General features: G+C 35.1%; 1 protein-coding gene across 11 annotated transcripts in view; it reads left to right on the top strand.

Moving 5' to 3' along the window:
* LOC135224515 (E3 ubiquitin-protein ligase MYCBP2-like) overlaps positions 1-14,511 on the top strand; it is a 1,655,355-nt gene that overhangs the window by 872,298 nt on the left and 768,546 nt on the right. For 10 of the 11 annotated variants that reach the window (XM_064263565.1, XM_064263560.1, XM_064263570.1 and 7 more), the window contains one exon: positions 10,904-11,036. In XM_064263565.1, the coding sequence (XP_064119635.1) occupies positions 10,904-11,036 (133 nt within the window). The remainder of the gene's footprint in view (positions 1-10,903; positions 11,037-14,511) is intronic. The other variant, XM_064263561.1, reaches the window with a different exon arrangement.

The raw sequence follows: 14,511 nt of genomic DNA, 5'->3' as shown, positions 1-14,511 counted from the left end.
ATGATAAATAAATGATTTACTATTTTCAAATATTAATATTAATTTATACAGCAATAATATCAATTCATTAAAGAAAATACCATAGTGAATTAGTAAGATTTTAGCTTATATTTAAAAAATAATGGAAGAATGAAGGAAATCCCAGTCTTCTTCAAGTAACTTCCAGTAACCTTTTCTGGAGATCCAGGTACTAAAACTGTCAGATATATCAAGTTCTGTGACAGCCATGAGGGGGAAGAGCTGCAGTGTTGCAATGCTCTTTCGCTGGAAGCGTTATAAGTATTTTTTGAGAGAACAGAGAGAGATAAACACTCTCTCTCTCTCTCGCTTTTACCGAGATGAAAGAATTTTTATGGTACTAGTATGTAAAATGTTTATTGATAATTTCAGTTATTTAATAATAATAATAATAATAATAATAATAATAATAATAAAACTTTAATTACAAAATTCATAATGGTCGTATTTTAAAGAGATGAAAATTACCTTTCCATTTCACTTGTAAGGATAATTCCTCTTTCTTACTGAGATGAGAGAATTTTTATGGTAGATGCACGTGTTTATTATATTGTCAAATAATAATAATAATAATAATAATAATAGAAGTTGTAATAATACGATAACTAATTTCAAAAGAAAATTCTTCCCTTCGTCTTTTTCTGTATCAATTTCCCCACCTCATAACTCCAGTGACACTCGAGCTTAACAATGCCATACAATGGTCAACGAATTTAATGGATTTATGTAACCTCTCTCTCTCTCTCTCTCCTTCTCTCTCTCGTCCTCATTCTCTCTCTCATCTCTCTCTCTCTCTCTCTCTCTCTCTCTCTCTCTCTCACTTGTATTTTAATGAAATATCAGTAATTTTTGTGAAATACACAGTGTTGCACATGAAAAAAAGTAAATTAGTGATAATTTTAGAGATACGGCCCTAAGAAAAATTGTAAATTAGTGAAATTTTCCCTGTGGACATGTTTTCAAGAACGTCGTTCTGGCTTACGACGATTTTCATATATATATCACATACATATGGTCTCCCCGTATTTGCGGGGCATGCGTATCAGACCCCCCCCCCCCCCCCCCCCCCACCCCCCCCCCCCCCCCCCCCCCCCCCCCCCCATGAATAGTTAGTACCCGGTTGAATAGTTGGAACCCCTATAAAAATGCTGAAAACAGCCTATTTTGTTAGTTAAAACTCTAGAAAAACCCGCTAAAAATATCTATACATGGTTTGTTTTAGTAGTTTTATCACAAAAAGTCCATTTTATGATAAAATTGATAAAAAAAACAGGCATTTGTGGATATTTCTCATAGAAAAATACTGCGAATATACAAATTTTTGCAAATAATGTGGGGAAATGTTCCTGAGAGAAATCCGCGAATGTGTAAGTCCGCGAATCTGCAAAACGAAATATGGGGGGTCCACTGTAGTGGAAATGTCAAGTATTTCTATTCTTTAATGTAATTCTATTACATATGTATCCCTGAATGTGGGCATTGAAGCAATAGCAAGCGATGCCTTCCTAAAGGACTGGAACAACTGGAAGATTATATATCTTTTTCTGCCATTGTCCCAGATTTCGAAGGTTTTGAACAAGCTCCTAACCATCAATGGAACAGCTTACCTAATAGCCCCAAATTGGCCAAACACACGTTCGATCCTACTACTTCAACCCATTACCATCCACTGTACTATCCCAGAAAGTAGGAGGGAAAGTCGTGTACGCATCCTCCTTTCTAAGCCGAGACCTTCACATGTGGATTTTTGAATATAATCTACTATGAAAACTACTCACCAAATATTGCTAGGTACCTAATGCAAAAACTACGGACATCATCTATCCAGCAATTCTAGTCTGTATGGAGAATATGGTTAGATTATATCCAGAATGAGAGCCCAATTTCGATTTCTATAGAAACTAATGAATTTTCTTATACACCTCTTTGAAGATAAACATCTTGCAGTTACAACAATTATAGCATACAAGGCTGCTTAATAGAACTCTTGCTTTATGGATTTGGGATTGATTCCAACATAGAAGTTGTGACTTCCCATCTGCTGCCCTTTTCTTTACTGAGACCTGGCCCTGAAAGACTTCCAATTACTTGGTCCCTGAATAAGGTACTCAGACTTTCATGTACCCCTCGATTCAACGGACCTGATGTAACCTGCACGTGCATGCTTCAAAAAGCAATCTTCCTGGTAGCATTAGCATCAGGAGCATGGGGATGGAGACGATATATCGCACAAACTGGTGATAACCAGTTATTGTTATCCCTTGGGCCACCATTCCTGGCCAAGAATGAGAATCCTTTAAAGAGGAAATCTATTCTTATGAGAAAACTCAAATTAGTGACAAAACATTATGCCCAGTTCAAGCACTTAAGGATTACCTAGAGGTCACGGCAAATGTTTCAGAAGGTCCAATTTTCCTACATCCTAGCACGAACAAACCCCTCTCACCACAAGGGCTAAGAATAATTATAGTGTCCCTCATTAAAAAGGCTAACCCACATTCCTATCCTAGATCACATGATATTAGGCCTAGATCACATGATATTAGGGAAGTAAGTACTTCATTGGCCTTCTTCAGAAATTTATCATTTGAAGAATTTTCTGAATTTACTGGGTGGTCATCAGATTCAGTATTCTTAAAACACTACTGCCATGAGCTGGAACAAATTCAAATGCACTGTGCATCGGTAGGTGGTATGGTTGGTCCTGACGCCATAGGTGCCACAACAGAAAACCTGGGGTCTCCCTAATGGGTGGGTATGTTGACTATCGCTGGGGAAGGTGTGTAAAGGTCCCAACTATACCCAGCATACTTATGTAAGTTACCATAGAACTTTATGCTAAAAGTATATCCTATTGGTTTTTCGTTATCTTTTTTACTAAAACTAGTGGCTTGACATTGGACCTGAAATGATTTAATCTTAAAACTTTGAGATATTTGGGATGAAAATTTGTGAGCTTGAGTTTTTGTCACCTGTCAATATCTTTGTAATGCTCCTTTGAGGACAAAACAGCGACTATGCTATCAAAAAACAGGTTTTAACATAGGAAAAACCTATTTTTGGTAGTTGCTGTTGAGTCCTCAAAACCTTCCCACTTCCTTGATGAAAAACCATGGGATTTGGATAAAGGTACATCCTGCGTTGACCAGCAGAGTAATGGATTCTTGGTTTTTTAACCAGCCCAAGCATAAAACATGATGGCCGATGAGCTTGCGCAATAGTCACTTCTACTGGTTTTGACATAGGAAACTGGGCCCAGCCATGCTGAAGACAAGATAAAATGCCTTCTTGTCTTTGAGTACATTATACTCTATCACTTGTCATAGTGTCTATCATTATGGCATAATATCCAGCTAAAAGACCAGGCTAAAAGATATTTCTTTGATATTAGTCTGATCACCATGGGGCGCTGGCACACACCATATAGGGTAGATACTTTGAGGACTCAACAGCGACTACCAAAAATAGGTTTTTCCTATGTCAAAACCTGTTTTTTGTTTCAAGTGACAAAACTGGTTAAGCTTGGAACAGTAATTGCTACCAGTACTCTTAAATCTTATATTTAGAGTTATATTTTTTATTGCTGTCCTGTGGAATCTTAGTCATTGCTCTCTTATTAGCAGTAATAACCCAGAGTTCATGCTTAGGAGGAAAATACTGATAATGGCTGTCACATTTAACCTAGTGTACTGACCTACCCAGACCTTAAGCCAACTTTGCAATTTACTTAGCCAAGAGACAAGAGTCTCTAAGAAGATATTGTTCCTGAAGTGCAGTGTTTATGGGTGTATTAAGAAAAAAATTACATTTGGTAAACTGTACTGATGATGCAGTGGTATACTTTTCTTGCTCCTATGGTTCCTAGATGTATCACTGACTATATATGCATAGGGCAGGCTAAGCAAATTGCAAAGTTGGCTTAAGGTCTGGGTAGGTCAGTACACTAGGTTAAATGTGACAGCCATTATCAGTATTTTCCTCCTAAGCATGAACTCTTTGGGTTATTACTGCTAATAAGTGAGCAATGACTAAGATTCCACAGGACAGCAATAAAAGATATAACAACCATGTTATTGGTTGCTTTGAAGAAGTATCACCACAAACACAGTAATGAAATATGCAGAGTATTGTGGAGTTAATCTATAAACTATATATAGGCTAAATCTTCACCTATTCGTGAATTTTTGTGTGGAAGTTATCCTTAAATTATTCGTGACAATTTTGTAATTCCTGGACATTTTTGTCAAGAAGTATGCACTAATTAGTTTATTTTTCATGATGTTTTCGTGACTAAATAAAAAACATCCATCAAATGTTGAAGTAAAATCCCTTGACATGGATCTATTATCATCGTAATGTGTACAGTATAAAAAATTTCTCTCTCTCTCTCTCTCTCTCTCTCTCTCTCTCTCTCTCTCTCTCTCTCTCTCTCGTCTCTCTCTCTCTCTCTCTCTCTCTCTCTCTCTCTCCTCTACTCTCTCTCTCTCTCTCTCTCTCTCTCTCTGGGATAAAAAAGGAAGAGAGAGAGAGAAAGAAAATTTTTATGCCTAGTAAAGTGCATCTTTTTTTGTATGGTAAATCAGTAATTTTCAAATATCAATATTAATACAAAAACAGGAAAATATCAATCAAATGTTAAAGGAAAATCCCCCAATATCGATCTGTTGTTATCGTCGTAATATGTACACAGTATAAAAAAAAAAATAATGTCCCCCTCCCTGTCTGTCTCTCTCCATGACTACATCCAATTGGCTGAAGGAGTTGGAAGTAGCCAATGACAAAGCTTGTAGCTCTATGCTTTGGTATTTACTATCCTTTAGCGAGTGAGTTGTATTTTCATCTTTCTCTCTCTCTCACTGAGATAAGAGAGAATTTTTATGCATTTCTATCTATTTGTTTGCTTTGTATAAGTAAATGATTTACTAATTTCAGATATTAATATTAATGAAAACACAGCAAAATATCAATTCATTAAGGAAAATATAGTAAGATTTTAGCTCAATAATTGTTTCCCTGATACTTTTTTGTATCCGACTTCGAGGGAGGGATGAAGGAATGATATATTGACATAATGTCCATGAAGGGGGTTAGCACCTGGACCCATGTTACTTATACAAGGGTCAAGATAATACAAGCCAGAGCTAATATTACAATTACAATTGGAAGTAAGTTGTATAACAGCAGATTCTAAAAGATTTTGTGGCAAGACATCTTTTGGTCTTGCAGTTACTGAACTGCCATTCCAGTTTATTCTGTGGTTGTTTTCACTCAAATGAATGAATATTGCATTGAATGTTTGCCCAGTTTTGACAGAATATTTATGCTGTTTAATTATTTTTTCCAAATCCTTACTAGATTGGCTGATATAAAATGAAAGGCAATCCAAAAATGGAATTTTATATGTTATGTTGTAGCTTTCCTTGGGGCTACTCTTATTAGCATTCCTTTTAGTGTGTTATTATAAGAAAAAATGAGCTTGACCTTAAAAGATTTTAATAATGATTTTATGTTCTAAGAGGTCCACAATAATAAAAATGTTGTGAGTTCGTGTATAATTTAAAAAGCCCTTTACAAAGCTTTCAAACTCTTCCCTGGCTTCAGCTTCAGTCCAAATGGATGATTAAACACATGTGCTGAGGTGAATTTAAATATGAATAAACAGAGTCGCTCGTTTGTGGACCAGGTGATGAAGAAAGAGGGCAGTTAACTCCAAATAGGTTATTTCCTCTCCCCTATCAATCCTTCTGGCTGCAATTCTGTTCAATCTCTGCAATGGTTGTTGCAATGTTGCTGGAAGTCCTTCATCCAGAAATGTAGATTGGGCACCATAACCAGTCTCCCCTGGGGCAGGGGTTACCTGGACAGGGAGGCAAGGCAGAAGCTGCATCAGGAGAGGGAAAAATAGAGCCTGTCCTACAGTTGAAACCTTTTAAAAACATACTAGTATTATAAAAATTAACAAATGGGTCTTCATTGACCAAAGACATGTTGATTTTGAATGACTCTCCTAAACTTATAGCAGCTCTCTCAACTAGTAGTGTAACATTTACATTGTTACTTTTAAAGATAATTTTAGCCTCATTCCAATTGTGTCTATGATCATTACTGAATGCATGTGCTACTATTGCGCTGTTTTGTGAATGTAGTTCATATGCTTGCTTGTGTTCACTCAAACATATATCTAGTCCTTGTCCACTTTTGCCAGAATATTTACTATTACAATCCGTACATGGTAATTCATAAACGCCTGGGACTATGGGATTTTTGTCATTGTTATTGTTTCATACGAGGTTGCATTTTATTGTATTTTCATATTTGAACACATTTTATGATTTCTAAACCACTAAAGTAAGCCAAGCTAAGAATGTTCTTAGAAGTATCTTTCTCTGTGTTACTTGCACTATAAAACTTTTTGTGGGCTTTATTATAGCAAATATCTAATATATGTAAAGGATAATAAATGTAAAGGATAACATAGATCTGTCTGTATTTTTCTCATGTATTCAATTTCTTGATCCAAATATTGGGACTGACAATGTGCAGTGCTTGTAGAAACATATAAGAAAAAATTGATATTTTGATATTAAGATGGTGGCCTGAATAAAAGTGGATAGAAGTTGTTGGTTGGTTTCCTATAGGTACTGAATTTACATTCAAATGGTTTTCTCTGTATTAAAAAAGCTTAGAAAGGGTAGCAATTGTCTTTTTCCAATTCTAAAGTAAACTCAATTGATGGTACCTGGTTATTCAAAAAGAGAGTAAATCATTTACATCAATACCAGCAGGCTAAATAGCTAAAATGTCGTCAACATATCTATACCACTTTAAAGGAATATAAATTATACTATTAGGTAAATAGCATTTTTCAAGGAATTCCATATATAAGTTTAAGAGGAGTGGTGATAAAGTGTTGCCCATTGCCATACCAAATTTTTTTTTTTTTTTTTTATAAAATTCACCTTTGAATATAAACTTAAAATCACAAATGCACAACCTAGTGAGTGAAATAACATGACGACTTTAAAGTAGAGGTAATTCATGATGGTTTCGTTCATTACTAAGATACTCGAAAATAGAATCTATAGTGACTCTAGTAAAAAAGAGAACAAACATCAAAGCTAATGAATCTATTAGTGGGGCACAAAGTTATTTTGTTTAATTTATCAACAAAATCTAGAGAATTATATATGTGAGAATCTGAGATAGTTCCAAGTAATGGGGACACATTCCAAATTTTCGTGATTCAGTTATACCAAACTCAAAACCCCATCCAACAAAGCACAAGGTCCATGGTGGTCTGGTAAGCTAACAGAATTAATAGATATAAAACACTTAAAAGGGAGATGATTAGATCATTTGAATAGAAAGTTCAGTAAAATAAATATTATTGCTAGAAATTAATGCATTAAATCCTCTATACAACAAAATATTTGCAAAATTTAAAAGGGAAGTAATTCAAAGAATAATAATAACCCTTAAACGCCTATTGGATGTATTAAACGTCGACGAAAATTGTCTGTTGGCCGCCGAATTGACATATGAAACGTCAACGCAAAAAAGTTTTTTTTTTTAAATCGCGGAAAAAAGTTAAAGGCCTATTTGGATGAAAACTTTTGAATCACACACCTTGAGGGATGCTGGGAGTTCATGGATCAAGCTGTTGTTTAGTTTATAATCGTTACCCAGGCGCGCATGCACGAATTTCTTTCTTCTCGCACTAAAAAGCATCAGCGACACATCTCAGAAATTATTTCATCACTTTGACATAATTTTTGCACCATTTTATATTAGCCATTACATAGAGTTTTATATATGAAAATATTTGCAATTTCATGTAAAATACAACTAAAAACAACTCATGGTTGTAGCTTTTATCAGTTTTGAAATATTTTCATATAAATAACGATAAGTGCCAAAATTTCAACCTTCAGTCAACTTTGACTCTACCAAAATGGTCGAAAAATGCAATTGTAAGCTAAAACTCTTATATTCTAGTAATAATCAATCATTTACCTTCATTTTACAACAAATTTGAAGTCTCTAGCACAATATTTCGATTTATGGTGAATTTATAAAAAAAAACTTTTCTTACGTCCACGTGGTAGCTCTACCGAAAAAATCAGAAATTTTTTTGTCCGATTGTCGTAATGTTTGCACCGTTTTATATTAGCCGTTACAAAAAATTTTTTATATGGAAATGTTTGCAATTTCATGTTGAATACAACTAAAAACAACTCATGGTTGTAGCTTTTATCAGTTTTGAAATATTTTCATATAAATAACTACAAGTGCCAAAATTTCAACCTTTGGTCAAATTTGACTCTACCGAAATGGTAGAAAACTGGAATTGTAAGCTAAAAATCTTATATTCTAGTAATATTCAATCATTTACCTTCATTTTACAACAAATTGGAAGTCTCTAGCACAATATTTCGATTTATGGTGAATTTTTGAAGAAAAAAACTTTTTCCTATGTCCGCGCGGTAACTGCCGAAAAAATCAGACATTTTTTCATCCGATTGTCGTAATGTTTGCACCGTTTTATATTAGCCGTTACATAAAGTTTTATATATAAAAATGTGTGCAATGTCATGTAGAATACAACAGAAAACAACCCATGGTTGCAGCTTTTATCAGTTTTGAAATATTTTCATATAAATAACGATAAGTTATTTATATGAAAATATTTCGACCGAAATGGTTGAAAAATGCAATGATAAGCTAAAACTCTTACATTCTAGTAATATTCAATCATTTACCTTCATTTTGCAACAAATTGGAAGTCTAGCACAATATTTCGATTTATGGTGAATTTATGAATAAAACCTTTTCCTTACGTCCGTGCGGTAACTCATCCGAAAAAATCAGACATTTTTTGTCCGATTGTCGTAATGTTTGCACCGTTTTATATTAGCCATTACATAAAGTTTTATATATGAAATGTGCACAATTTCATGTAGAATTTCCTCTGATGTGTCAACAGTGCACAGGCAGTCATCTATGAGTGTATACAGCAAAGTGAATTAAGGTACTGTTTTACATGTATTTATAGCAGGTATGGGTGTGTACAATCGGTGGGTAGGTCAGTAAGCAGGGATTTTAATTGATTGTTGGATGGTGACTTTAATCTGACCCTGAGGCGTTGAGATCTTCTAGGTCTATCCAGGACAGATTTCGTCACCATCCAACAACCAATTAAAATCCCAGCTTACAGACCTACCCACCGATTGTACACGCCCTTGCCTGCTATAAATGCATGTAAAACAGTATCCTAATTCACTTTGCTGTATACTCTCATAGATGACTGCCTGTGCGCTGTCGACATGTCAGAGGAAATAAACCTAAGACACCTGAATTCTTTATATGTCCTTAGGAAACCTGATACTCCAGCTACATGCTGATGAGAAAAAGATAATAAAAAGAATTGAGACGATTCTATATAAATTAAATGCAGTTGAAATACTACTACTACTACTACTACTACTACTACTACTACTACTACTACTACTACTACTACTACTACTACTACTACTACTACTACTACTACTCCCCCCATACAAAAGATATGGGAAAAATTCTGGAAAATAAATGGTACTCATGTGAAACCACCCAGACATGCCATATTAAAGACCTTAGGTTTGTTAGTTATGAAAAATACAAATTGATTAGATTTTCTTTTTCTTTTTCACATGGCCTGCAATTGATTGCCAAACCCAGCCATTACAGTGATCACAGTCTTGTATAACCAATGTGTGACTCAGGCGGCATTAAAAATGTTGGGACGATTTCATTACCATCACCTTTATATTAGGTACAGCTGTAATAGCCTGTTTGACTTCTGCAAATGAATACTATAGGTGTAGCACCTTGTTCATCGCAGGTCTATAGTAGATAGATTACCTCCAGGCCAAGACAAAGCCAGTTTTAAGTTGATCAAACTTCTAATCCCTTTCCACTACTGTACTTCCATTTATACTATAATCAGCTTAGGACAAAGAAAATGCTTCCAAAAGAATGGTAGCATGCCATCAACTTACTGTACCAGCAGCAATGCCCAATATCCTAATAATTCAGTAGACTGTAGACTAAAAAGTTTAACAAGCTCTCAGTGTAACATGGTGGTGGCATGCACTGGGTAAATTCAAGGTTAACATGGTACTTGAAAATAAACATATGTAATTACTCCAACCCAGTATAGGTCACAAGAAGACCATGTTTTTGAATCCAAAAAGCTTTTAATACTACCTGGACATTCTATTAGAGTACTGTATATAGTACTATTTGAGAACCCCTGCTTTATTCTTAAAAACTTCTGAACAGACAACTCTTTCTATGTGAGACTGAATAACATCAATTAGAAATACTTTGTATAAACAATATTCAAACTAATTACAAAGTTAAAGATGACTTAGCAGTACCATACACTGTCTCAAATTTAAGACATGATTAGAGTTTTTTTTTACTTTGCTATCACAAAAGTAGATAGTACTCAGGTCTTGTTTTTAGGCTTTCGGTCTTTTGCAAAAATGTAATGTTTATAAAGATGGAAAAGAATTATAATCAACTAGAAATAAACTAAATGGTACAAATCAACCAAATTGTAAATTGTTAAGTTTAACCTTGATAGGCAGAAAATGGAAGGCATAATTGCACACTATGTATTGAAACTAATTCTTAGCTAAATTTTTCCACATTTCTAGTTTATCGGCTTGTTAAACATTCAAGTTGAAACATTAATTAAGATCTACTACTAAGAACAAACCCTTTAGGCCAACCCAGGAAGAGGTAAGAGTGATAACTTGTAGTCTCCATAAATTGTTTATTAATATAGTAGTAGTCTTCTATATATTAATTCTTAATAACTATTACTGTATTGTCTTTGTAGCAGGTGAGTCATTCTGGCAGTCAAAGTCCAAGCCCTACTGTCGCCATGTTAGATCTTCAGCGACTCGTGTACATCTGTTGTGCTTGTTTACGTCTATTGAGGATATACATAAATGAAGTGTATCCAAATTCAGGTTAGTCCAGTATTATAGTAGTTTTGAATCTCAAGTTGCATTTGTAATTTATTGATTATATTTAAAACTAATCTCTAGGTTCCTTTTGGGGTGACAATTATGGTTCTGGTACCAAAATGCTATCATTTCAAAATTGTCTACTCATTTATCAAATTTATTTTAGTAGACTTAACACATCATGTGCCTGAACTATAGCTTGGTTGGACTCTTCCTCAATTCCTGTTGACTTGATACCCTAGGACTTCCTCTTCATCCTACTTTTTCATGACGACTTTTTTTTTTTTTTTTTTATACAAAACACATGAATGACTCTTTGACAGGTTGGGGTCGTCCACTGGGTTATTGTCAGGTAGCAGGAAGTTGGTCACCTCTTTTGATGAAGTGTCATATTAAGTTTTGGGAACTGTTGGCTGTCTTTCTGTCTCTCAGAACATTGAAACCTTAAAAAAAAAACCACATTTTGTTTTAGACAATTTGACTACATCGTCTTGCATCAAGAGGTTGGGGTCATGCTCAGCCCTTCTGAATACAGTAATGTTATATATCTTACAGATGGCTCAAGCAAGGAAGTGGTATTTATCAGTATTCACCTCACAGGGTCTCTCAGTATAATAGCAGACACTTGTGTCGAGGGCAGTGGCGGATCTTTCATGGGGGGCCACTTATATATCAATATAAGCAAATATAAGCATTAAATACATGTATAAAAAAACAAATTATATAATTTTGTTTTCAGTGTTCGTATCAATATTTTACTTGTGTTCAGTGGGTACACATTATCAAAATTTAATCATAGCTTTGAGATTTACACATTAATCTATTCATGGGGTGGTGGCATGTGACCAGGTGCCCCCCTTGAATCCACCACTGGTCAAGGAGCAGGGCAACCTCAGCTGAGTGGATGTTAGACAAGCACTCCTTTCAACTGATAATCAACATGCTTCAAATATCCAGAAGTGCGTGTGTCTTAATCTGGACAATCTGGCAATAGCAAGAGATGCATTCCTACTAGACTGGACAAATGGAGGATGATATAGCTCTTTACTCCATTGTCCTAAATTTTGAAGGTTTTGAACAAACTATGCACTAGCTTTCAAAGGAACCATGTATTTTGTGACCCTGAATTAGCTGAAGTCATTGGCTCCTTTTGCTTCAACGTTGGGCAAGGAAATCAATTCCATTACTGTCTCCTATTCTATCCCAAACATTAGGGGGAAAAGTTGTCTGCACATCCTCCTTTCTGAGCCATGACCTTTATGTACAGATTTTTAAAATCTAGTCATCTGTGAAGATTATTTACCTAACATTGCTAGGTACTTAGTGCAAATACTACAGACTTCATGTATCAAACAGTACCAGTCTGTCTGGAAAGAGAGGTCAGATTACCTCCAATGTGAGAACTCAGTTAATATACAGGCAGTCCCTGGTTATCAGTGGGGGCTTGGTTCCGACAAGCAAGACAAAAAATAAAAATTGCCATTAACCAAAAACTCGGCAATTTATGGTGCCAGTAACCAGAAATCGTTGCATTATGGCACTAAAAATTGCCGATTTTATGGTGCTAGACAAGCCTCATAAAATCAGATTGCCATTTACCGAGTCCGATGATAACCGGGGCCTATGTTGAAATAGTTCTGCATTTTCTTATATTTTTTTTTAGGATTACTGCCTTACTTTTACAACAATTGTGGCATACAAAGCAGCATCATTAGAATCCTTGGTATTTGGTTTCCCTGTAGGGGGTAGTGCCGCCGCTGCACCTCACTCGGTGCAATGTAGGCATTACTTAAGGCTCTTTGCAGCATCCCTTCGGCCCCTAGCTGCAATCACTTTCATTCCTTTTACTGTATCTCCGTTCATAATCTCTTTCTTCCATTTTACTGTCCACCCTCTCCTAACAATTGTTTCATGGTGCAACTGTGAGGTTTTCCTCCCGTAACACTTTCCAAACCTTTTACTGTCAATTTCCGTTTCAGCGCTGAATGGCCTTAGTTGCCCCAGTGCTTGGCATAATGCCAAAAATCTATATAAATCAAATCAAATCAACTGCTATTTGGTTTTGGGGATTGATTTTGATTTAGAAATTTACTTCCCTTCTCTGATCTTTTGCATCGCAAAGAATGTCTCCTGTAAGACAGAATCTGTCATTATTAATGTATTGCTACGATTATTATTACTGGTATTTTCCTTTTCTTCATTATTACTGTGATTATAATCAATGTAGTTTTTACATTCAATTTTTTAAGTATTCTCAATTTTATTACAGTTATGACCATTATTTTGATTACCAACTTTTGCACCACCTCAGCAAGTGTGGTATTGCTGATTAATCTTTTTTTTTTATCATGTATCCTTATGTATGTAGACTGTATGTTATTGTCTATTCTTTGTATATTCCATGTATATGGCCTTGAGCTGATAATGAAAACTATTATTATTATTACCTGGTCCTTGAATAAGGTTCGTCATCCCCTCAGTTCAGTGGGTCCAGTAAGACTACAGCTTATTTGCTCCAAAAAGGCAGTATTCTTGCCTGCTTTGGCATCAGGATTATCGATCGGGGCTCTCTTAGACATGACAGTGTTACATCACCAATACATTGAGCCATCATTTACTTTTATCTCCAGGCCATCATTCCTTGCCAAGAATGAGAACCCTTTATAGAGAAAATCTCCTAGTCTAGTAAGGGAACTCACTGTTTCAGATAAAACATTACTATTCTTGGGGAAGTTGCAATAATCATGCAGCTGGACCCAGCACACTTAGGTAAGTCACTTTAGAACTACAGGTAATAATACATGTATACATTCTTGTTTTGTTTCCTGTTCTTTGTTTGCCAGACTGTATAGTAGGTGTCTGGAATTAAGATTAGGATTGAAAACGTGTGACTTCACTTTGGACCAAAATTTTTTCTTAGTAGTTGTCATTAATTTTTTTTAAGCGAAGCCAATGTGTCACATGTAAAATTCTGTTGCATTCTTCTTTTGAGGATGAAAAGCAGCTATAAAATAAAAAATAGGGTTTTATGTACGTAAAATATTTGGTAGCTGGTGCGAGTCCTCAAACCCACCCACTTTCCTAGAATGTGTGAAGGAAAGGAAGAGCTGAGGTAGCTACTATATTTAAAGAGATAGAGGCCTCTTGTCATAAGCCCTTCATACTCTAATACTGTGCCAACAAGCACTATTCTGCCTGAGACAAACTGAAAGAATTATTTGAGATTGGTTGGTATGGCGTCGAAATTCGATTTTTTCGAGATCTGAATCAATATTTTCCATTAAAAATTACTGGAAATGGATTAATCTGTTCCTGACCACCAATTATTACCCTAACCTTGCCTTATTATACAAAACAGTACACATAAATTACAATTAAACAAGTTCAGAGTTAAATAAATATCCTGTTAGATGTATATTTGTTATTTTTAGATTACGTATACTGTATAAAGAAAAAAACTGGCTTACATCCAATGTGG

Source organism: Macrobrachium nipponense, chromosome 12 (genome assembly GCF_015104395.2).
Source record: "Macrobrachium nipponense isolate FS-2020 chromosome 12, ASM1510439v2, whole genome shotgun sequence".
NCBI classification, from domain to species: Eukaryota; Metazoa; Arthropoda; class Malacostraca; order Decapoda; family Palaemonidae; genus Macrobrachium; species Macrobrachium nipponense.
The sequence above is the reverse complement of the archived record's forward strand: the minus strand, read 5'-3'. Positions and strand labels throughout refer to the sequence as shown.